Raw genomic sequence first — 26278 nt, 5'->3', positions numbered from 1 at the left:
AATGGCAGGATTTCATTCTTTCTCATTGCTAACTAGTATTCCATTGTATATATAAACCACATCTTCTTTATCCATTCATCATTTGATGGACATTTAGGCTTTTTTCATAATTTGGCTATTGTTGAAAGTGCTGCTATAAACATTGGGGTACATGTGCCCCTATGAGTCAGCACTTCTGTATCCTTTGGATAAATTCCTGTTTTTTCAGAGCAGCTGTACCAGTTTGCATTCCCACCAACAGTGCAAGGGGGTTCCCCTTTTTCCACATCCTCGCCAGCATCTGTTGTTTCCTGAGTTGTTAATTATAGCCATTCTGACCTGTGTGAGGTGGTATCTCAGTGTAGTTTTGATTTGTATTTCCCTGATGACGAGTGATGTTGAGCATCTTTTCATGTGTCTGTTGGCCCTGAATGACCATTTAAAAATATTCCCTGGGAAAAACAAAGTGGAACTTGGGCTGAGAATTCTATTGGGTCCTTATCTAAATGTCCAGAATCTGGATGTGAGCAGAGCTGTCATACTGCAAAATGTCTAGGCAGATACTCAAAATGGATGTTTTCTCATCACAGGAAGCCACCATTAGGCTCCTTGGTGATTCTAGTGCTGTTCTCATCAGTGCTTTTTCCCCCTACTTTGGCTTTAGTAAAAGGATTGAGCCCTCTGTGGCACATTGTTGGCTGGTGGGCTTTTTATGTAATTGATCTTCTGTAGCAGGCTTGGTTCTAAGAGCCATTTGATGTCTTCCTCACTTATTTGTTTTGGCCACTAGAATTTCTACTAAGGGGCACCTTGGTTAAGCATTTAAGTCTTGATTTCAGCTCAGGTCATGATCTTTTAGGAAATCAAACACCATGTTTGGGATTCTTTCTCTCCCTCCCTCTCTGCCCCTCTTCCACTCTCACACTCATGCTCTCTTTCTTAAAATAAATAAACAGTAAAAAAAAAATTTTACTTAGTGTGAGCCATTGCTTTCCCCAAACTTCTAAGAGTGAGCCAAGTAATGTTGCCTTGCCTCCCAGGATCCCTACCAGCCTCTTAAATCCTATATCCTAGGATAATGCTCTCATCTTAATCAACTCTCCCTTAACCAACTTTATATTTTGTCACCTGTGAGCCAGCACCCTCAGTATTATTCCCATACATTGTCTCCTAGCTTCTGTCAATACATGTTGGCTAGGTTCACTGCTCCCATGAAAGGCTCTCTACCCTAGGTGGAGCAGCTCCTCTTTCAGCTGAGGGCCTCAACTGTGCACCATCAGCAGGCAAAATTCACAGGTTAGGAGAATGAGAGCTTCAACTCAGACGGGGTGGAAGGGCTCTGAGCTGCACACTACAGCATCTACTGCAGTATTCTTAGCCCAGCAGCTTAGGATATATTAATGTGATTGGTTAACTCAGTAGTCACAGGGGGAATTTCTATGTCTACTCTGAGTGTGTTTCTCCAGCCTCTACTCCTGTGTACATAGTTTATATACCTTTATTCTGTGCATACCTTAATATTCTTATATTTAACACGATCTTGTGACCTGATTTAATTAGCATGCCCCCCACCCCAATATCTCAACTCTGTTCTCCCTGATGGAAGGAAATGAAAAGCCAAGGTCTCATGTCCCCCCCCCCCCATATGGTATTAGAACGTTTCTACTTCAAATCACCTAGCCTCTGTTTTTTTTCTCTCTCCTTAGCCCCTATTTGCCTCTTTTTTAAAATAATTACTAATAATTGTGAAGAATAGGAAAAGGAAGAATGATCATCAACTACCCTTTTGAACAAAGGTCACCTCTATGTTACCTCCCAATTTTTAATCCTTTTCTCTTTCCCAAGGAAATGGCAATTTAGTTTTATCTGGTGTTTTAAATTTACATACTTTTTTGATATTTATATAAACTGAATCATACGTATATACTCCAGTGGCTGGTTTTTTTACCTCAACATTATATTTGTGAGTTCAATCGTGTTGAGTGCAGCAGTTGTTAACTACTTTCAGTAATGCAAAGCAGTTGTGTAACCATCACCATATTTTTTTCATTATTATCCCCCCTTCAAGGAACTTTTCAGACATGAATTTTGATGCCATAGGTATACTATGTATCAGTCATATATAAAAAAAGTAAGATTTTTCTGACCCTCAAAAACTAATTTGCACCCTGTTAGGAACAATATCTTCCATCAAGAATGCATGCTGTAGACTATTCTAATATATAAATACACTATTTTTATTTAATTCAAAAGTGATGAATATTTGAGAATTGTTTCAGTTTTTTTGGTGCTAATATGAACATCTTTGTGAATCTTATTTGATGTACATATGAACACATTTCTGTTGAATGTGTACCTAGATTTTCTGGGTCATAAGATATGCATATATTCAACTTTGGTAAATAATTCCCAATACTTTTGCAAAGTGTTTGTACAAATTTATGCTCCTATCAACAGGGTATAAGAATTCTAGTTGTTCTACAATTTCACCAATATCTGATGTGCTAAATTTTTATTCTTAGCTATTCTTGTGTGTAGTAATATCCCATTTATTGTTTTAACATTTGTTTTAACATTTATTTTCCTATTTAGTAATAATTTTGAGTGACTTTTTATTTAAAATTCAGTTGGAAATGACCAGATATCATTCTTTCTCATTGCCAAGAGTATTCCATTGTATATATAAACCACATCTTCTTTATCCATTCGTCAGTTGATGGACATTTAGGCTCATTCCATAATTTGGCTATTGTTAAAAGTCCTGCTATAAACATTGGGGTACAAGTGCCCCTATACATCAGCACTCCTGTATCCCTTGGGTAGATTCCTAGCAGTGCTATTGCTGGGTCATAGTGTAGTTCTATTTTTAATTTTTTGAGGAACCTCCACACTGTTTTCCAGAGTGCACAAGTTTGCATTCCCACCAACAGTGCAAGAGGGTTCCCGTTTCTCCACATCCTCCCCAGTATCTATAGTCTCCTGATTTGTTCATTTTAGCCACTCTGACTGGTGTGAGGTGGTATCTCAGTGTGGTTTTGATTTCTATTTCCCTGATGAAGAGTGACAGTGAGCATCTCTTCATGTGCCTGTTGACCATCTGGATGTCTTCTTTAGAGAAGTGTCTATTCATGTTTTCTGCCCATTTCTTCACTGGATTATTTGTTTTTCAGGTGTGGAGTTTGGTGAGTTCTTCATAGATTTTGGATACTAGCCCTTTGTCTGATATGTCATTTGCAAATATCTTTTCCCATTCCGTTGGTTGCCTTTTAGTTTCGTTGGTTGTTTCCCTTGCAGTGCATAAGGTTTTTATCTTGATGAGGTCCCAATAGTTCATTTTTGCTTTTAATTTCCTTGCCTTTGGAGATGTGTCGAGTAAGAAATTGCTGCGGCTGAGATCCAAGAGGTTGTTGCTTGCTTCCTTCTCTAGGGTTTTGATGGTTTCCTATCTCACATTCAGGTCCCTTATCCATTTTGAGTTTACTTTTGTGAATGGTGTAAGAAAGTGGTCTAGTTTCATTCTTCTGCATGTTGCTGTCCAGTTCTCCCAGCACTATTTGTTAAAGAGGCTGTCTTTTTTCCATTAGATACTCTTTCCTGCTTTGTCAAAGATTAGTTGGAAGTCAGGCAGAGAAAGACAGATACCATCCATATGTTTTCACTTATATGTGGATCTTGAGAAACTTAACAGAAGACCATGGGGGAGAGGAAGGGGAAAAAATGTTACAGAGAGGGAGGGAGGCAAACCATAAGAGACTCTTAAGGACTGAGAACAAATAAAGGGTTGATGGGGGCTGGGGGAGAGGGGAAAGTGGGTGATGAGGGTGATGGTCATGAAGGAGGGCACTTGTTGGGATGGGCACTGGGAGTTGTATGGAAACCAATTTGACAATAAATTATATTTAAAAAAAAATGAAGAGTTTGTAGGTGCTGTTCAAGGAATAGGCATAGGGAGGGGATTTACAGGAATGTACTCAGTGATATATTTCAAGGGAGATGATCAGCAAACATTTCAAAACTCAGGTAATATTTTTAAAGATTTCTTAGAGTTTCAAATTGATTTAATGTTTGGCAAAATAATAATAATAATAATAATAATAATAATAATAATAATAATAATGCTTTTGTTAGGCTTCTACTATACTCCTAGAGATTATGATAGTCTTCTTTGTTTTAGGAATTAACTTTATAAACTTAATCTGTTGGTTCTGCATATCTGGTAATATATTTCTCGCCAAGAAAAATAAATAAATAAAATTCAATTGGATATGGTGTGTGTGTGTATGTGTGTGTGTGTATGTGTGTGACAATATCCCTATTCAAGTCTCTTGCCTACTTTTCTATTTGGTTTCTGTCTTTTTTTAAGTTGATTAGTATGAGTTATTTATATATTCTATATACGAGTCACCTAGCAGTCACATGTGTTACAAGGATCATATTCTCTCTCTCAATGGTGTCTCTAACAAATGGAAGCTCTTAATTATAATCCAATTAAAATTGATTTCATTGATTTTTTTACTCCAAGGTCATAGAGATATTCATGTTTGTTTTTTTCTGAGCTTCTTTGCTTTGCCTTTAATGTTAAGATCTACAGTCCAACTGGTATTGATTTTTATGTTTGATATGAGATTTAAGGATCAAGCTTTATTTGTTTTAGATATGAATGTCCAATTAACTTGCACCATTTATTAAAAAGATTATCCTTTTCCATTGCTTTGTAGTGCCACTTCTGTCATAAATCAAGTGTCCATATCTGCATAGAATTGTTTCTGGACTTTTGGTTGCATTTTTCTATTTGTCTATTCTTGCACAGGTACAACACTATCTTAATTATCATAAATTTGTAACAAGTAGTAATAAATGGTAGATTACATCCTCCAATTTCTTTTACTTCTTTAAGATTGACATGGTTTTTCTTAGCCCCTTGTATTTCTATATTAAAGTATTAGCATCACCTTATACATTTCCAGCAAAAAATGGCTCTAGGATTCTTTCCTCCTGCCAGCCCCTAGCAAATGTTAATTTACTCTCTGTCCTCATGGATTTACCTACTGTGCATATTTCGCATATGGAATAATATAATATGTAACTGCTAACTTCTGGCATCTTAGCATAATGTTTTCAAGATTCACACATATTTTACCATATATTAGTTCTTCAATGCTTTTTATGGCTGGATACTATTCTATGGTATGGATATACCACCTTTTGTTTATGAATTCATCTGTTGATGAATATTTGGATTCTTTGTACTTTTTGGTGACTATAAATATTGCTGCTACGAATGTTTGTGTGCAAGTTTTTGTTTGAATACCTGTTTTCAAGTATCCTGGTTATGTATCTAGGAGTAGAACTACTGGATCATATTCTAATTCTACATTTAAATTTTTGGGAAAACCACCAAACCATTTTCCACAGGAGGTGCATCATTTTACATTACCATCAGCGATGGATGAGGATTCCAGTTTCTCCATGTCCTCACCAACACTTGTTCCTTTCATTTTCTTTAAATTATAGCCATCCTAATGGATGTGAAGTGGTATCTTACTGTGGTTTTGGTTTGCATTTTCCTAATAACTAATAATGTTGAATACCTTGCATGTGTTTGTTGGCCAATCTTCTTTGGAGAAATGTCTGTTTAAGGCCTTTGCTCAATTTTTTTATTAGTCTGTTTATCTTTTTGTTCCTGACATGTAAGAGTTCTTTAAATGTTCTAGATACTAGAACTGATGACAGACATATGATTTGCAAATATTTTCTCCCATTTTGTAGGTTATATTTACTATTCTGATCTTGGCCTTTGGTGCACAGTTTTGAAATTTAATGAATTTATCTTTCTTTCTTTCTTTCTTTCTTTCTTTCTTTCTTTCTTTCTTTCTTTCTTTCTTTCTTTCTTTCTCCTCTTCCTCCTCTTCTTTGCTTATGCTTTCAATGTCATGTTTAAAAATCTGTTGTCAAATTCATCATCTTGAAGACTTACACCTATGTTTTTTTTACAAGACTTTCATAGTTCTACTCTTACATTTATATTTGTTATCTATGTTGAGTTAATTTTTGTGTATGGCTTGAGGAGGGTTCAAATTCATTCTTTTGCACATGGGTAGCCAATTATTCCAGCACTATTTGTTGAAGAAACTCTTCTTTCCTTGTTGAGTGGTCTTGGAATCCTTGTCAAAAATAAATTAACCATAGATGTGTGGGTTTATTTGGGGGCTCAAAATTCTATTTTGTTGATTTATATGTCTGTCCTTATTCTAGTACCACACTGTTTTGGTTAGGATAGCTTTGTACTGAGTTTTGAAATCAAGAAGTCTGAGTCTTCCAATTTTGTTTTATTTTTCAAGATAGTTTTGGCTATTTGGGGTCCCTTACAATTCTGGGAGTTTTTTGACCAGCTTTTTTATTTAAAACAATCATTGAGATTTTGATGTGGATTGCACTGAATCTGTAGATCACTTTGGGTAGTATTGCCATATTAAGTCTTCTAATCCATAAGCATAGGACATAGTTTCATTTATTTAGGTGTTCTTTAACTTCTTTCCGTAATCTTTTGTAGCTTTCAATTTATAAGTCTTACATCTCCTTGGTTAAATTTATTTCTAAGTATTTTATTCTTTTTGATGCTATTGTAAATGGAACTGTTTTCATTTCACTTCAGAATGTTCATTGCTAGGGTATAGAAATACAACTGATTATTATGTGTGTAATTTATATCCTGCAACTTTTCTGAATTCATTTATTAGCTCTAATAGTTGTTTGTTTTTTCGTTGGTTTGTTTTTTAGACTCTGTAGGATTTTACCTATATAAGATCATATCATCTATGAATAGAAATAAATTTGCTCCTTCCTTTCCAATTTGGGTGCCATTCGTTTCTTTTTCTTGCCTAAGTTCTCTGGCTAGGAATCTTAGTACAATGTTGAATAGAAGTGGTGAAAGAAGGCATCCTTTCTTGTTTCTGATATTAGGGAGAAAGCTTTCAATCTTACCATTGAGTTTAATGTTATCTGTGGATTTGCCCTTTATCATGTTGAAGAAGTTCTCTTCTATTTTTAGTTTGCTGGCTGTTTCTGAATTTTGTCAAGTGCTTTTTCTGCATCATTTGAGGTGATAATTTTTCCTTTATTCTAGTAATGTGATGTATTACATTGATTGATTTTCATATGTTGAACCATCCTCTCATTCCTGGTATATATCCCACTTGGTTATGGTGTATCATCTTAATATTCTACTAGATTTGGGGTTGCTAATATTTTCTTGAGGATATTTTCATCTATATACATAAGGGATATTGGTCTATAGTTTTCTTTTTGTATGATGTCTTTATCTGGTTTGGTAACAGAATAATTTTGGCCTCTTAGAATGAATTAAAATGTCTTTTCCACTTCTATTTTTGGGAAGAGTTTGAGAAGAACTGGCATTAACTCTTTAAATGATATGATATAGAATTAACCAGTGAAGCCATGTGGTCCTTGGTTTTTCTTTGTTGGGAGGTTTGTCATCACTGATTCAGTCTCTTGTTATAGTATATTCAAAATTTTTATTTCTTCTTGAGTCTGTTTGATTACTGTATATTTCTTAGAATTTTTCCATTTATCTAGATTATCTAATTTATCAGCATACAATTGCTTATAATGTTTTCTTTTTATTTCTGTGGTTGGTAGTAATGTCTCTACTTTCATTTCTGATTTTAGTAATTTCAGTCTTCTCTTATTTCTTGGTCAATCTAACTAAACAGCAGCTTTTGATCTTTTCAAAGAAAAAACTGTCTTGTTGATTTTTTTTACTTTTCTTTCTTTTGTTTTTCTTTTTTTAGAGAGAGCAAGAGAGAGAGAGAATGCAAGCAGGGGAGATGGGCAGAGGGAGAGTCTTAAGCAGGGTGCATGCTCAGAATGGAGCCCAAGGTAGGGCTCAATCCCATAAACCTGGGATCAGGACCTGAGCCAAAATCAAGAGTCAGATGCTCAATGGACTGAGCCACCCAGATGCCCCCGTTTTGTTGATTTTCTATATTGGTTTTCTATTCCCTGTTTGGTTTGCTTCCACTCTAATCTTTATAATTCTGTTTTTCTGCTAATTTTGGGTTTATCTTGCTATTCTTTATCTAGTTCCTAAAGGTGTAAGTTTCAGTTACTGATTTGGTATCTTTTTAATATCTGCATTTACAAGTATAAATTTCTCTTTGAACAATGTTTTTGCTTCATCCCATATGTTTTGGTATGTGATGTTTTCAATTTCATTTAACTCAAAATTATTGTACTTTTCAGCTCCAGAATTGCTATTTGGTTTCTTTTTGCCATTTCTATCTTTTTATTATACTATATTTGGTGAGATGCCATTCTCTTGACTTCCTTTAGTTCTTTGTCCATGCTTTCCTTTATCTCTTTGAGTATATTTAAGACAGTTGATTTAAAGTTTTGTCTAATAAGTACAATGACCAGATTTCTCATGGACAGTTTCTGTTGTTCTTTTTTCCTGTGAATAGGCCATATATGTTTTTTTTTGCATGACTCATAGTTTTTTTGTTGTTGTTGAAGACTGGACATTTTGAACATTATAATGTGACAAAATCATATTTCCCCCTCTCCTTCAAGTTTGCTGTTGCTGCTTTTGTAGGTTGTGTGTGTGTGTGTGTGTGAGACTTTTCTCAACAATTTTTGTAAAATCTGTATTCTTTGTTATGTGTGACCACTGAAGTCTGTGTTCTGTTAGCTTATGGGCAACAGTGTTTTGATAGATTTCTTAAATGTCAGAAAGGAAAGAAGGAAGGAAGGAAGGAAGAAGGAAGGAAGGCAGGAAGGAAGGAAAAGGAAAGAGAAAGAGACAAAGAGAAAGGAAAGGAAAGGAAAGGAAAGGAAAAGAAAGGAAAAGAAAAAAGAAAAGAAAAGAAAAAAGGAAAGGAAAAGAAAAGAAAAGAAAAAGAAAAAGAAAAGAAAAGAAATTAGAAGAAAAATTACTCTACTGGTCTTTGCAGATTGGCTATGTGTTGGAATACTCTTTCACTCTGCCCTAGCATTCATTTCCCATTTGCTTGGACCTTGAAGTCCAGCCAGACATGAAAGTTGTGGATCTTCTCATAACTTCTGAGCATACATCCAGTTCTGAGCATATGGATATGTTTTTTAATTCCTCAGTATATGTGGGATCTTTAAAAATCCTTATTACCCCATGTATTTACTTTTACAACTTTGTGTCTGTCTGGTGTCCCAACTGTTGGCCCAGGCTAATGTACCCAGTATTTTTGCCTTTAAATGCTTCCAGCAAATGTCACATGGGATGCATCTCAACCCTAAAAACACTCCAAATAGGGCAAAAACAAAGGCTAGTCCTTGTGCAAATCTTCAGGGAGCCAACAGACAACCTCAGTTCACAAGAGACAAACACATTCTTTGAAAATTAGATCCTATTGCTACCTTTGGCAATAGCAACCTTCATCAGGAAAGTAAACTGCTGACATATGGCCACCACTGGTGTGGAATGGAGGAATGGTAGGTGGACAACTTAAAATGCCACAGCATTTTCTTACCAGATGCAGCTACTTCTTTATTCCCTAAGCCTTCACTTATTGTTAAGTTCTTGGCCAGATTCAAGAGTCCTGTAAAACCATGATTTTGACCATTTTTGCCACCTCTTTAGTTGCTTTTATGGAAAATGGATACCGGAAGCTCCCTACTTATTATTTTCTGTGGTATCATTCCCTATTATACTTTTTTAAAAAAAGAGAGAGAGAGAGAGAGGGAGAGAGAGAGAGAGCAGGGGAGGAGCAGAGAGAGAGGGAGAAAGAGTGAATCCCAAGCAAGCTCCACACTGCCAGTGCAGAGCCTGATGCAGGGCTTGAACCCGTGAGATCATGACCTGAGCCAAAATCAAGAGTCAGATGCTTAACCGAATGAGACACCCAGGCGCCCCCCACCACCATTGTACTTTTTAACCCCATAAATTTGGTTTATCCCTCCATTTAAGTTTTTTGAAGTTTCTTTCAATAATTTTTTATAGTTTTTCCATGTAATATTATTTTATAGCTTCCAGTATATTTGTTTCTAGGTCTTTGATGTTTTCTAATACACTTATAAATAGTATAATTTCTAAAGTTTCATTTTTAATTTGTGTCTGGCATATAGAAATATAGTTGATTTTTACATGTTTGTCTTGTGCTCCCCACTTCCCTAAATTATTCATTCTAAAAATTTGTCTGCAAATTTGTTTGATTTTTATACACACACAGTTGTGCCCTCTACCAACAAAGAGTTTTATTAGTGTTCTCAAATATTTATGCCTTTGATTTATTTTCATTACCTCATTGGTCTTACTAGATTCTCCATTACGCTTTCAGATAGAAATAGTGTTGGCAAGCACCTTTGTCTTAATCTGAGAGAGGTTTAATTAAAACTCAATTTCTTTAAAATATATAGGACTTTACAGACTTTCTATTTCTTCTTATATCATTTTAATATGTTGTATTTTCTACACACTTATTGATTTCATTTGAAATTTCATATATGTTATTAAGTTGCTTGTGGTACCCTCTTATTACAATTAATTATCTATAAAGCACGTAATGTTGGATGCAATATTTTGTATATGCAACTAGGTGTATTTCACTATGTTCAGATATTCTATATCCTTAATGATAGTTTTAGTTTACATTTGTATCCATTACCAAAAGAGAATTTTTAAATCCCCCACTCTGTGTTTTCTTTCTTTCTTTCTTTCTTTCTTTCTTTCTTTCTTTCTTTCTTTCTTTCTTTCTTTCTTCTAAGACTTGCAGTTTTTCCTTTATATTATTAGAGGCTACAGCTCTAGATACAAGCAAATTTGGAATTATAGCTTTCTGGTAGAGCAAATCATTATCCCTAATAACACTTCTTACTTTATTATTTTTCTAATATTATTATAGTCATTACTTTTCTTTCTGGTTAGTGTTTGCTTGTTATATCCTTTTCCACTCTTTTATTTTTTAATATCTCCTTTTATATTTAAGGTGAGACTCTTTAAAGCAGAATCTCTCTTTTTTTTTTTTTTTCTTTTTTGGTGTTTTCATTTTTGTTGAATCCAGTTTGAGAATTGTCTTTTAATTAAAGTATTTAGGGGCATCTGGGTGGCTCAGTCAGTTGGTTCAGCATCCAACTTTGGTTCAGGTCATGATCTCATGGTTCATGAGTTCAAGCCCCCCATCGGGCTCTCTACAGACAGCTCAGAGCCTGGAGCCTGTTTTGGATACTGTGTCTCCCTCTCTCTCTGCTCCTCCCCCACTCACACTCTGTCACCCTCTCTCTCAAGAATAAATAAACATTAAAAAATTGTAATTAGAGTATTAGTCTGATTACATTAACTGTAACTTCTCATGTATTAGGTTTTAAATGCTACCTTACTATATTATATTTGTCCCTTCTGTTCTATGTTCCCTTTTCTCTCCTTTTGGCTTTCTTTAAGATTACAAGTTTTTTTAGATTAATAATTCTATATATTCTTTCTGCTAATGTGTTGTTTTTGCATGTTTTCTTTTTTGTAGTGGTTACCGTATAGATTTCAAAATGCATCCTTGACATATTAAAATTTAATTTAAGTTACTGCTTTTACTGCATATATATTACTGTTTTATAAGTCAATATTCATTTTGGCTTACTCACATATCCACTTTTTCTTTCTTTTTCATCATTTCCCACTCCTCTAAGCTGCCTCCAAAAACACCTTTTGCATTTCCTTTAGTGTGAATTTTTAAAGTATTTTTATTTTGGTTTTATTTGTTAAGATTATAGTCTCTGGATATAGAATTCTTGGTAGAATTATTTTATTTTAGCACTTCGAAGATATTATCTTATTATCTCTTGGCATCCTTAGTTCATTTTGAGGAGTCAGCCTGAAGCCTTTACTGACATTGTTTAGTAAAAAGAAATATTTATTTTATTCATTCCACTACCCCCCCCCATATTTTCTTTTCTTCTTTTCTTTCATGCAGTTTTACTATTATGTACCTAAGTATTTATGCTACTTGTGATTTCAGGACTTCTTGAATTTCTGACTTAATGTCAGTTGTCAGTTTTAGAAAATTTTCAATTATCTCTTCAAATATTTGTCCTGCTGCGTTTTATTTCTTCCCTCCTTTTGATAACCTTACTACATATATTTTTGACATTATAGCCATGTGCTTGTCTTATATGATTTTTTCTTTATTTTCCATATTTTTCTCCATATGTTTCAGTCTGCATATTTGATTTAAATCCTAGTTCAGTAATTCTCACTTTGTTATGCAGAATTTGTAATTAAACCAATTTATTAATTCTTAACTTTCTTAATTTCAGTCATTACCTTTTTTATTTTTAGAATATTTTTTGTCTGATATTCAGTCTATGTTGATATTTTCCTCCTTTTAATTCCTTGAGCTATATTAATAATAGTAACTTTAAAGTCCATATTTGGATTTCATATCTCTATTTCAACTATCAATTTTTTTTCCCTTGGTTTTTGGTCAGGTCTTTTAAAATACATTGTTATTTCTGCTTTATTTGTGAACATTGTTGGTAAGAAATTTGTAGAGATAATTTGAGGTTCTGGGTAATGTTATGTTTCTCCAGAGAGGATTTTATTACATATCTGACATACAAGTATGTCGCGACTGGCGCGACAAACACCGAGGTCAGGGTCCTGAGGGTAGGGGAATGCAAGAAAAAAGAGAGAGAAGAAAGTTTGGGAACAGGAGGGTCCCCTGGGCTGATGGCCCAAGTGATGGCTTTATTGCTGCTCTACACAATCTTTTATATCCAGAATCTTATGGGTCGGGCCATTCTAAGAATAAACAGGTTTCCCATAATCGCTGCCAACCAAAACATTTAGTTCTGTGTTTCTTGTGCATTTTCTAGATGGGTCACAACAAGACCTTGTTGATAAGATTGCTAGCAAAACACAATTCCCATGTTTGTTTCTATCTGACTCGGGGTAGAAAAAGGGAGGTAGCATTACTGCCAACACCTGTAGACCACAGGCTTCAGGAATTAACTTTCTCAGCCTTGACAAGGCTTTCGTATGCCCTTGAAAGTGGGGGAATGGGAGGGGGAACCACCGGGTTGGCTAAGTCAACAGGGAACGTTGCTCGACCCGGTCTCAGCCTGGCACCGGGCCGGCCCCCCACACAAGTAGCATACAAATAACCTTAATCCATTTAGGGATTGAGTTGGTGCAAAGTCAGTTTTTATTCTTTCTGATGGATGAGCTATTTCTGGTTTCCCTTACTTCTTGGAATCCCAATTAAAAGACTGGGGTACTTGTCAGAGCCTTTTCTCCTTTGCTGTTTTCAATTTTGCCTTCTTCTGCCTTGAGAGTTTGCCAAAAACTTTGTTAAATTTTTCAGTAGTAACTGTCTTAATTGATAAGTGTCTTGAGAATAAAAGTAATGCCAGGTTTTGTTTTTTTTTTGTCCATGTTCTAAAGGCCAGTGGTTCTTGTCTTCTGACCTATTGTGGTTTTAACATTATGAATGCCTCTAGGGTGTGAACTTACCTTTCTGGTTTCTAACATCCTCTTTGTTTCTTATCTCTATGTTTTTATTTTTTTGTCTTAATTTTTTACAAGCTTACATATGAGTTTTAAAAGGGTTATTTTTTTTTATCCAGCATTTATAAGTGTTTGTATTGGAAATTTTTTGATTTCTTTTGTGTGAATATTTTTTTTTTGTATCTAGTCTTCCATAGTCTTGATTTTATTTTTTTTCACCTATTCAATTGCATTTATTTAGAACTAGTATATACCTCTATTGCTTTCAATTTTTTTTGTATGCTGTCACTGAAAGTATTACTAAACCACACAAAAATTATCTGTGAGAGTATACTCTATTTAATAAACATTTTAAAGCATTGACTATATAACTAGGACATGTTCCCACATAAGTAATATACCATCCTTGCCCTTAATGAGTTGAGAGTCTATCTTTTCTTCTAAAATACTCACCTCAAAGGGCTCTCCTAAAACACTGAGATCCTTGGAATCTGTTGTTCTTCGATAGTAGTGTTTTAATATGTTTTTTTAAATAATGGTTTTCAGATGGCAATAGGGAACCAGATACCTACTCTAAATTGTGTATGGTGTGATAGAGTACCTTTTAAGAAGCTTGCAGTGGGCACAATGTTTTCAAGAAAGGGAACGATTTCAGTTAAAGTAAGAAGAAGATAGAGGAAATTCTTAACAAAGAGGTCAAGATTCTGTGAGAGTTTGCTGATTACACAGCAGGAGTTCCAGAGGTGAAAGGGCATAGGATGGGATAACAGAGGTGTCAGGGAAGACTGAATGTCATGTAGACTATGGTTTAGTCAAAATGGCTGACTGGGAGAAGGATGGATGACATTTGGTGTTGAAATAAGAAATAAAATAAACTTGGTCTCAGCAGTCTTCTGATGAAGGTGGGTTCTCAGCCTAATGGCCAGCAGACTTAGATAACACAGTTGGAACTGAAGTCAGAGATAAAATCATCCCTAAGTTTCTTTTCAGCAGTAATTGCCTGAGGTGTTGACAGTTGTGGGGACTATGATTTTTCCACATGCACTCAATGTCTGATAAATATCCTTTTTAATTTGTCCCTTCTTATTCTCTGAAATGTTCTTATAATATGGTATTCCCTAACTTCGTGATTTTTCGTTAGATTTCACAGTGGAAATTATCAGAGAACCAAGAGTGGTCTCACCCTCACCTGGGAAAACATCATTTTACAAAAGGACTGGTGTGAGGAAGCCCTCATTAAGACCTAGGTAAGACATAGGATTTGGCTACAGCAATATTCTCCAGACACAAGCCGTCTTCTTTAATCTCAACATGTCTAATGCTGAACTTATCCTTCAGTATATGAGTTTTTAAAAAATTTTTTTCCATATGTCATAAACATACACACAATATTTATTTATTTGTTTTGAGAAAGAGAGAGAGCAGGAGAGGGGCAGAGAGAGAGAGACAGAGAGAGTTTCAAGCAGGCTCCACTCTGTCAGCACTGAGCCTGATGTGGTACTTGATCTCATGATGCAGGGATCATAACCTGAGCCCAAACCAAAAGTCGGGCACTTAACCGACTGAGCCACATAGACACCCCCACATTTTGTATTTTAAACCAATTATTTATTTTCTATAATTGAGACCATGCAATATATATTATGAGATAACATTTTTTAACTTAAAAAAACTATCATGGACATCATGATAGTTTGTAGAGTTATATCCCCTTTCATAATACAGATGTAGCATGTTTTTTTATGGACATTTTAATGAAATTTTTAATGGGCATTACATTATTTTTCATTTTTCACTGCTATAAATAGTGTCACAATAAACATCCTGGTATATATATTCTTGCCTATTTCTTTTTCTGTATTGTGTACTGTTGTAGTAACCTCCTAACTGGTTATTTCATGTCTCTCCCCTTATAATAAATCCTAGAATCAACTTATTAAGGTCTCACTTCTAGGAAAAAACTCTGTGGCCCTTTCTTTCAGAAGTGTCCACTTTTTTCTCCTTACCTGAGCACAAGTGCCACCTCTACATAAAAAGTTCTTCAGATGTATGTCGCTATGACTTCCCTCTTCTCTGAGCACTACATCCCTAAAATACAACACAAAGTACTTACTGTGTACTGCTTTTTGCTGCTCTTTAGTTTTTAGGTATCTTTTCCCTTTTCTTGGACTTGACTATGATTTGATTATAGGCCATGCCATTTATTCAATCATTCATTTTTTTTATTCAAGAATTACCTATTAATGACTAGGTATATGAAAAGTCCTTAAAGAAGATAAAGATATAGTAACACATACAAATTTGGTAGTCAGAGTCACTGGGAGAATATTTTGAATAGAGAAAGCTCTCCAAACTATGCTTTCAGTTACTGATAACATTCATTGAGGATGATAAGTCCTGTCTCTCTTCTAAATACTCTAGATAGATCTTCCTTCCTTTGAAGGAACTGAAATTGTTCTCTGAACATTAATCATTTATTTCTTTTGCTGTTCCAGTTTGCACCACTTTCCACTGTGTCTATAGAAATACCTATTCTATTTAGCTAAGTATCACAGAAGTGTTATCATCCGGTTTCATGTCTTCAGTTAAGACCAAAACAGAATGCCCCATGGATCCCACAGTTGCATTTCTCTTTAACCTTGTCCCTAGCCCTTGTTCAGTGCAGTAAACAGTTATTGAACATATACTGTGTCCCAGATACTAATGTTACAAAAATGAAATACATTCCTTACCTTTACAAGGCTGACCTTAAAATTTCATGATAAAATATTGGATAATTACTATAGGGGTATAGGAAAGAGAAGTAAATTTTCAACGTTTATTTATTTTTGGGACAGAGAGAGACAGAGCATGAACAGGGGAGGGGCAGAGAGAGAGGGACACACAGAATCAGAAACAGGCTCCAGGCTCTGAGCCATCAGCCCAGAGCCTGACGCAGGGCTAGAACTCACGGACCGCGAGATCGTGACCTGGTTGAAGTCGGACGCTTAACCGACTGCGCCACCCAGGCGCCCCGATGAGAAGTAAATTTTGAGTAAGGATTAGGAAAAGTTAAACTATCAGAAGAGACCCCAAACTACATGTACAATTTCATGTGCATGTGCAAAGAAATGAGAGTATTTTGAGGGTAGGGCTAAACCTTCCAAGCTAAAGAAATGACACAAACATAAACTCACAAATATAAGGGTATTTAAAAACTTGAAAATAGCCCAGTGGTGTTAAAGCATACAATGCATGGGGTGAAGAGACATAAATTATAACATTAGAAAGCCAAATTGAGACCAAATAACAAAAATAAAGTCTTAAAAGAATTATTAAGGAATTTATGTTGATTAACTGGAAATGAGAATTTCTTGAGACTTGTTGGAACAAGAGTAACAGAGATACCTTTTATATGGATTTAGAAAACAGTACCCAGGCAGAAGTAGTAATGATACATATACAGGAGTCAGAACATCAGAGACTGAAGACAGAAATAATAGTTAGAAGGTTGTTGCAGTTGTTCATACAGGTGATATTAAAAACTTGAATTAGGGGTATCCGGGTGGCTCAGTTGGTTAAGATCAGACTTTGGCTCAGGTCATGATCTCACAGTCCATGGGTTTGAGCCCCGTGTCGGGCTCTGCACTGACAGCTCAGAGCCTGCTTTGGATCCTCCATCTGTCTCTGCTCCTCCCGCTGTCACATTCTCTCTCTCCTTCTCTCAAAAATAAACATTTAAAAAAACCTTGAATTAAACAGTGGGAGTAGAAATGGAAGGGAAGATACAGACTTTAAGACCACTGAAGAGGAAGAATCAGACTTCTGGAATGGTGGAGGAAGAACATCACAAATTGTCTCCCCATAAAAGTAATGATAAAGGGGCACTTGTGTGCTCAGTTGGTTAAGCTTCTGACTCTTGATTTTGGGCCAGGTCATGATCTCATGGTCATGAGATCCAGCCCTGCACTGGATCTTAAGATTCTCTCTCTCCCTGTACCCCTGTCTCCTGCTCCCTCTTTCTCTCTCTCTCTCTCTTAAAAAACAAACAAACAAAGGGCCATATTTCATTCTTCCTCATTGGCAAGTAATATTCCATTGTATATATAAACTACATCTTCTTTATCCATTCATCAGTTGATGGACATTTAGGCTCTTTCCATAATTTGGCTATTGTTGAAAGTGCTGCTATAAACACTGGGGTACATGTGCATATAAAATTTTAAATTTATCTCTAAGTAAATAGTAACCAATTTTTTCACCCTGTTTTTTACACGCAGCTAAAGGCCCCACAGTCTGGGAGATGCCCTTTCCCATTCCATAGTTGGAGCAGAATCCAGGTTTACCATCCCTTTCTCTTCACCAACGATGCTTTCTTGTTTTCCAGAAACTTGACAGAAGTCCTCCTAAATTCAAACCACTTGGAATTCTTCAGGGAGTTCCTCAAAGAACGGAAGGCTGATAGCCCCTTGAAATTCCTGATGGCCATACATAAGATCAGTATTGAGACAAATGAAAAAATTTACAAGTCTCTCTTTGAAAATATAATCAAGACTTTCTTCCATGGCAAAGTCCCTCCTGGTATGCATCATGTTCTCCTGATATTGTTTCCTTTTCCCTTTAGTATTTTGGGAGAAGAGTTTGACAGAAAACCTGTCTCATGTGAGTCCCCTGAAAGAGCAGAACAGAGCAGTGGCCGCACGAGCAGTATTGAGATAAAGATTAAGAGGGACAGTAAAAACAGAGAGCAACAATAATAAAACTAAAGTATAATACTAGTATGGGAAGCCAAATGCAAGACACTTGTACTTATATGTGAAATATATCCTTTCATTTAACTGTGTTCAACACTGAAAATAGGATCTTATTTAATCTCTATAAGGTAGGAATGAATAGATCCATTTTACTAACGAGGAATATGAAATTCAGTGAACTTGAATTCAAACTCAAGTCATCTGACCCTTAAATCATCTAGACAGAAATTAAATACAAAAACAAGAGTTAGCTATTTGTAAAGTTGGAGTTCCCACGAACTATAGGTTGTAGAGAGAGTTGTACTGGGAAGGAGAAAACTGTCTCCCTGAAAATCTTTATTTCATTAATTTTGTTTTCTTGCCTATGGAGGGAGGGCAATCTGACCTATGTAAATTCATCTTGACCAGAAACAAAAGTTGCAAGCAAAGTATTGACCTATATAATTTTAGAGGAGAAAAAGAGAGGTGAGCATATTTCTATCCTCAAAGTAAACAAATCTATAGCAAAGCAATGAAGATAAAGCCTTTTATTTTGGCACAAATGAACTGGTGTGTGTGTGTGTGTGTGTGTGTGTGTGTATTTGCTTGTGGCAATCTAGATCAGGTTATAAATTTTATGAAAATAAAAAGAGAGGTACAACTGGCAAATCTTTACTTGTAAGAAATATTTATTTGTTCAGTCTCAGGAAGAAGACAAAGAGGAGTATGTAGATCTTGTCCTTGATAAGTTCTCAAGTCTTATTCATGAACAAAATAGTCTCTGAACACCTGGAGAATTATATTGCCCTCGTGATACTTATTTGTAATCTTGGATTCCTCATTTGCCCCAGCAGTTTACTGTTCTGCTCTCTTCCTAAACCAAAAACTTTAAACTAGCTGCAGAGATGAGTCCTTTAAATATTTCTTTCCCCTTAAACACTCATCTTAGAAACTTGAATGGAAGTAAACCAGGACTGTATTTGCTCTGCAACGCTCCTCTGAGATTTTCAAACAAATTGGAGTGAAGAGTTCAGAGTCTAACCAGATTGAGAATAAGGGACAGACTCTAAGATGAAAAACACACGAACTACCTCAGAAATGGTAGAAGAGAAGATGAGGACTTTTTCTCTCTTGCATTTTTTAGAAGTAATACTGCAGTGTGATGCCCCTATTATACAAGAAATCTCTCACATGCGTCATGTCAGCACAACTACATTATTAACGCTACAGGGATATGTCATGAAATCTCTAGAAGAAAAGTGGTGAGTATTGATCAGTGAACGCCGTGGTTCTTTCTGGACCTGCATAGGGGCTTCTGAAAGCCATAGTACTCAAAGAGTCTCAAATTCCAGAAGTTCACTGCCAGGGCTTCCTTGCAAGAGAAAAGGCAAATTTATCTTGAATCCTCTGCTTACCTACCTGCTATGCACATGCATTGTGCACACACGTCCAAACACACACACTTCAGTTCATTTACTTGAACAAAGAACAATACAGTATGGATTAGGAAGGATAGGCTGACATTAGCAAAGGATTGAAATTGGAAGAAGAATATTTGTAAATGTCTCACTATTCCCCAATTCCCATTTTCTCGACTTCCTCCAAAAGCCGAGATAGGTTTGCCTTGACTGTTACCTTTTATGTACCAGGTGTTTGCCTTCTTTGATGTCCTTGGTCTCCTTTTGGCAGGTTTAAAGATTACCAAGAGCTGTTCCCACCTTACCCTCAGGAAGGGCAGCATATTGAAGTACAAACTTCTAGGAAGCCCTCAAAGACAACAACTTACCTACAGGAATCTCAGGTCAGTGAGGAAGACAGTGAAGACAAGACACTGGGAACAAAAAAGCACTGCTTAGGCATTGTCAACCATGCAAAACAGTTTCATTGTTAGCTTATTTATTCACCAAAACAACTACTCTTTTGGATAGGTTTCTTAATTCACATTTACAAAGACGGATTCTGAGGCCCAGAGAAATTGTTACAGTGGGAATTTAAGAAAATCCCTGCCTTCACTCTCTGTGACCAAAACCAACTGAGTGATAGACATAAGGTTTAGATACATGGAGATCAAAATGTCAGTGTTTTTTTTTAATTTTTAAAGTTTTTTTATTTATTTTGAGAGAGAGAGAGAAAGAAGTAGAAGGAAGAGGAGGAGGAGGAGGAAGAGGCAGAGAGAAAGGGAGAGAAAGAATCCCAAGCAAGCTCCATGCTGGGGCTCAAAATCATGAACTGTGAGATCATGACCCGAGCAGAAACCAAGAGTCAGAGGCTTAACTGACTTGAGCCACCCAGGTGCCCCCAAAATGTCAGTGTTTTTACTGCTGAAAGCTAGTTTGAAGGACATGGATTGGCCGTGAAGCCAAATGGGTTTAATAATCCTCTGCACCCAAATTAAACTTAGTTACAAGTCCAATCACTGGCAAAATGGAGCAACTCAGGCCTGCATTTACTTGAGTGAACCCCTTATGAGTGACAAAGGGCAAGCCTAAACACAGGTATCCTGCAAACAAGAGACTCCCAGAGAGAGAATGCAGGAGGCTGACAGTAGAACATGTTCATTTTTTCCTTCCAAACCTATCAATTATTTAACCCATTCTTTCTCCATGGGAGGAGAGCAAAGGGAATTTTTTTCCAGCTTACACAAAAGCACTTTAATTGACAGTATATAATTTTCCAAAATACAGTTTTGTAAGGAAATGGCAATAATACAGTTTTTACAAAGAAGTTTCTCAGTAAATCCCAGAGTACTTCAGACCTCCTCCACTAAGACGCATGCTCCCCAAGACAGGAATGTTATTCAGGAAAGTCTCTTCATATGATTTGAGAAAATATTTATGCTTCCTTTAAATAATCACTTGCTCAATGTGTTGTAAAGTTGACTAGTATCAGAAAAATTTGAGCCCAGCTCCATCTGACTCCAAAAATCGTGCTAAGATTTCTGAAAATAATGCCTAAGCCCATTGATCCAATACTCCAGATATGAAAACTTCTGCTCCTTCCTTTCTCCTCTTTATTTTCTCCAAGTATGAGTCAACTCCATGTCAGGATACCATGAATGATCATGTAGGACATTAAAAAGAATATTGCACCCAGAGCCAGGAGACTTCGTTTTAATTTCAGGTCTTACAGTTGCTCTTAGATAAGAAAAGATGAAAAGAAACCAACATGGATTTAGTGCCTATTTTGTGCCAAGCACTGCATTAGACTTTACGTGTATAATCACTAACCCTCACCACAACCCTGAAGGCTGTTGTTTCTATTTTACACATGGAAACATTAAGACACAGATTGAATTGACCCAAATTACACAATTAGGAAGAAGCTAGACTCCAGATGGAAAATTTCTGATCCCAAATCCAGCCACTACATGGCTCTCTAAAGCCATGCTTACACTGAGGATTCCACTTTGTAGAATGAGACAACTGAACTAGTTGATCAATAAGATCATTTCTGGCTCTAAATATCAATTTGTCAAGGGGTAAATGAATTACAGAATGGTCACTGGGTATTATGAAACAGATGAGGAATTTATAAAATGCATTTGTGTGTGTGTGTGTGTGTGTGTGTGTGTGTGTGGTGTGCGTGTAATTATATTTTTCTCTTTTTAATGATTAGAAATGTTTTTATTCATTTCCTTATTTCTTCAACACTTCAAATCTGCCCAAGCCATTAGTCTCTTCTTGCGAGTTTTACTTCTCTCTGACCTCTGTTTTCTTCCTGTTCTTAGCTTTCACACTCTCTCTCCTAATCATGACATCTTAAATCTTACCATTGAAAAATGGTGGTAGAAGGGGCATTGCCAATGGCCCCATGCTTAGGTAAAGCCAGAACCTTCTACCCACTATCCACTTAATTTAGGGAAGGCTAACAGTTCTCCGACTTGAGTTTCCTCATCTTAAAATTGGAGCTAAAGATGATTTCTTATAAAGGAGGTGTTGTGAGGATTAAATGTAATGAATGTCAAATTTCTGTCATAGTAAATTTTCAGTGAACAGAAGCTATACTGATGAATGTGGCATACCCCTCTCTCTTTTCCCAGAAGAGAGGCTGGCTGAAAATGATTAGCTTTATTAAGAGCTTTTGCAAGTACCGCAGATTTATGTCTGATCCCAGTAAACGCCATGAATTTGAAGAATATCTTCACCTGGAAGTACAAAATAGCAAGGAAAGTAAGTCACTTCTCTATTTACCGCCTTTCCTGTTGACATTCCAGACACAGGGGTTAGCCCAAATAAGAAACTGCAGGGCGGTTGCCGTGTGTCATACCTGTGTTAGTGTGGGGTATAGCAAGAACTCCAGGTCCTGGGTGCAAAGCCAAGCTCACCCCTGCTTAGAGAGGATGTGAGTCCAGTGGCTTCTGCTTACAGAGCCAGCAATGGTAGAGAATGACTAGTCTAAAGCATAGCAAGATCTTACATTTTATAAAACTGTTTGTAGTATAGATTTATTCAACTACTACATTTATTATTTCATTCACTCATTCATCACTTTTTGAGAATCTACTATGTAGCAGGAACTTTGCCAGGTGCTGGAGATACAGTAGGAAACATGCAGCATATGTCCTCATGGCATTTACAGTCTTGAATGTAAGACAGAAAATAAGAGCTACAGATGTCGGAGCAAGATTTCCTGGGTTTGAATCTGCCATTTTCTAACTGAAGGACCTTGTGAAAGTGGTTTGTGCCTCTGTTTTTTTTTCATCTGTAGAATGGTAATAATAATGGTGCTTTTCTCATAAGATTATTGTGGAGATTAAGTGAGTTAATACATATAAAATATCTTTACCCATTGCTATAAAAGAGTTAACCAGTGTATTGCTATTATTATGTAGTGAGTGATCCCAAAGATAATTTCAAGGAGACCCTAGTTACTCAAAGGGTAGGATCAGGGAAGACTTCTCCTAGAAAATCACATAAATTTGCCTTCAGGAATGAGCAAGTTAGAGAGACAAAATAGGAGGGGAGAAATTTCTAGGTCTGCATAGGATCCTAAAATAAGAAAGAGGATGGCACATTGCAGGAACTGCAATCAGGCCAGATGGATGGGAGATTAATAAGATGCCAAAAGTGCCTGAGATAATATTGGAGGAACTAATGACAAATTTCATCTCTTTTGATGACTTGAGTTGTTCCAATTGTCACTATAACAAATAATACTGCAAAACATACATACTTTGCAATTGTGTTATTTCTATGAAATAAAGTCCTTAAAATGGGAGAAATGGGAAAATGGTTAAAAATAGTTAAATTTCAGTCCTTTAATAACATCACACTAAATAAATTCTCACCAACAGTATAAATGAGTGCCACATTGTCACTAACATGGGGTATTATGCATTTTTTAAAAAACTGCCAATCCAGTAAATGAAAAATAATGTGCCATTCTTATGTATATTTCTTTAGTAATTGAGCACTTTTATTTATTGGTCATTTGTATTCTTTTTTGAGTTGTTTATGTCCTTTGTCTATTTTTCTATTGGAATTTTTAAATATTATTTTATTTTCTAATTTGCAAAAGTTTTTGTATGTATGTTTTACGAACTGCTTCACATTTAGGATTTTAGAGTAGTTCCAGCTCTTTTGTTTCTTCTTTTAAATAAAATTAGTTCAAACCTGTATGCCTCAGAATGATAGGAAGTCCCATGTCACCCCCCCCCCTTTAATTTCCCATATCCTTAGTATTGTATGAGAGAGCCCAAGAAGAGTGCTTCTGTAGCTCAGTGGGAGATCTACCGGCCAGTAGTCTCCTTCCTATCACTATCATTTAGCCTTTTCTGGGACTGTTATATCCTTCAATCAATGACCCATTTATCATTACAAAAAACACTTTCTTGGGAGAGAAGGGGCCAACATGGCAGAGAAGTAGGGGGATCAGAACTTCCCTAGTCTCTCAAACAAAGAAGTGTTGAAGCCAAAGGATTTTGAACCCCAGGAGCCCGGGAAGAAAGGAGACAGTCGTGCTTCCAGGGACCCACTGGGACAACCTGATGGGCCATAGGAGCATGATTGGAACTGGGAGAGATAAAAGGAATGGAGGGGAGGGATCCCCTCCTTCAGAGAGACGAAGGGAACAGAAAGAGAGGCTGGTGAAGCATAGGACTATATCTGGCCACAGAAAAACCTTGAACTAGGAGGAAGAAAGATCCAATTTCTAACTGTGGGGCTTTCTCCAGACTGGGACCGGCTGCCCAGATCACGCACCTGGGCAGGAGGGGAGCCAGTTCGCGGCTTGGTGGCTAGGTCAGGGGTGCAGTTCGCAGTAGGAGAAAGCAATTCCTTTCCTAGAGTGTTGTGGGACAGGACAACGCCTGCCTGTGCCTGCCAGCAGGGGGCCACATATCTGAGGGTGCAGAGCAGAGCTTCCCCAGTACCAGGACTCCGCACCTCCCCTGTACCAGGATGCACTGAGTGAGAATTTGAATCCCAGTCAAGCGCCAGGCATGGGAATCACAGGAGAGGACCCAAATAGATAAGATCATGAATGAAAATGGAATTATTACAACCAATCCCTCAGAAACACTTATCAGAAGCAATTATTAGGGAATACTATGAAAAATTATATGCCAATAAACTGGACAACCTGGAAGAAATGGACATATTCCTAAACACCCACACACTACCAAAACTCAAACGGGGAGAAATAGAAAATTTGAACAGACCCATAACTAGTGAAGAAATTGAACCAGTTATCAAAAGTCTCCCAACAAATAAGAGTCCTGGATCAGATGGCTTCCCTGGGGAATTCTACCAGACATTTAAAGCAGAGTTAATATCTATCCTTCTCAAGCTGCTCCAAAAAATAGAAATGGAAGAAAAGTTCCAGAATCATTCCATGAAGCCAGTATTACTTTGATTCACAAACCAGACAGAGACCCCATAAAAAAGGAGAACTACAAGCCAATATCCCTGATGAACATAGATCCAAAATTCTCAACAAGATACTAGCAAATCAAATTCAACAATTATTCACCATGATCTAATAGGATTCATTCCTGGACTACAGGGCTGGTTCAATATTCGCAAATCAATCAATGTGATACATTACATTAATAAAAGAAAGGATAAGAACAACATGATCCTGTCAATAGATGCATAAAAAGCATTTGACAAAATACAGCATCCTTTCTTAATAAAAACACTCAAGAAAGTCTGGATAGAAGGAACATACTTAAACATAAAAACCATATATGAAAAGCCCACAGCTAATATCATCCTCAATGGGGAAAAACTGAGAGCTTTCTCCCTGAGATCAGGAACATGACAGGGATGTCCACTCTCACCACTGTTGTTTAACATAGTGTTGGAAGTTCTAGCATCAGCAACCGACAACAAAATGAAATAAAGGGCATAAAAATTGGCAAAGAATAAGTAAAACTTTCACTTTTCACAGATGACATGATACTCCATTTAGAAGACCCAAAGACTGCACCAAAAGACTGCTAGAACTAATATATGAATTCAGCAAAGTCATACGGTACAAAATCAATCTACAGAAACTGGTTACATTTTTATACACCAATAATGAAGCAACAGAAAGAGAAATAAAGAAACTTATTCCATTTACAATTGCACCAAGAAACATAAAATACCTAGGAATAATCCTAACCAAAGATGTAAAATATCTGTCAGCTGAAAACTATAGAAAGCTTATGAAGGAAATTGAAGAAGACACAAAGAAATGGAAAAACATTCCATGCTCATGAACTGGAAGAATAAATATGATTAAAATGTCAATACTATCCAAAGCAATCTACACATTCAGTACAATCCCGATCAAAATTGCACTAGCTATCTTCTCAAAGCTAGAGCAAACAATCCTAAAATTTGTATGGAACCACAAAAGATCCTGACTAGCCAAAGTAATACTGAATAAGAAAAACAAAGTGGGATGCATCACAGTCCCAGACTTTAGCCTCTACTACAAAGCTGTAATCATCAAGACAGTATGGTATTGGCACAAAGCAGACACGTAGACCAATGGAATAGAACAGATAACCCAGAAATGGACCCACAATGTATGGCCAACTAATCTTTGACAAAGCAGGAAAGAATATCCAATGGAAAAAAGACAGTCTCTTTAGCAAATGGTGCTGGGAGAACTG

At 36.3% G+C, this 26278-nt stretch overlaps 1 protein-coding gene across 7 annotated transcripts in view; it reads left to right on the top strand.

Annotated features, from left to right (window-relative positions):
- Window positions 1-26278, top strand: part of RGSL1 (regulator of G protein signaling like 1) — a 127739-nt gene that overhangs the window by 58607 nt on the left and 42854 nt on the right. For 6 of the 7 annotated variants that reach the window (XM_045048548.1, XM_045048545.1, XM_045048547.1 and 3 more), the window contains 6 exons: window positions 14607-14712; window positions 17832-18025; window positions 18607-18663; window positions 19322-19439; window positions 19867-19978; window positions 22217-22346. In XM_045048548.1, coding sequence (XP_044904483.1) covers window positions 14607-14712; window positions 17832-18025; window positions 18607-18663; window positions 19322-19439; window positions 19867-19978; window positions 22217-22346 — 717 coding nt within the window. The remainder of the gene's footprint in view (window positions 1-14606; window positions 14713-17831; window positions 18026-18606; window positions 18664-19321; window positions 19440-19866; window positions 19979-22216; window positions 22347-26278) is intronic. The other variant, XM_006942763.5, reaches the window with a different exon arrangement.

Source organism: Felis catus, chromosome F1 (genome assembly GCF_018350175.1).
Source record: "Felis catus isolate Fca126 chromosome F1, F.catus_Fca126_mat1.0, whole genome shotgun sequence".
Lineage (NCBI taxonomy): Eukaryota > Metazoa > Chordata > Mammalia > Carnivora > Felidae > Felis > Felis catus.
This window is presented reverse-complemented; position numbering and strand designations above follow the sequence as displayed.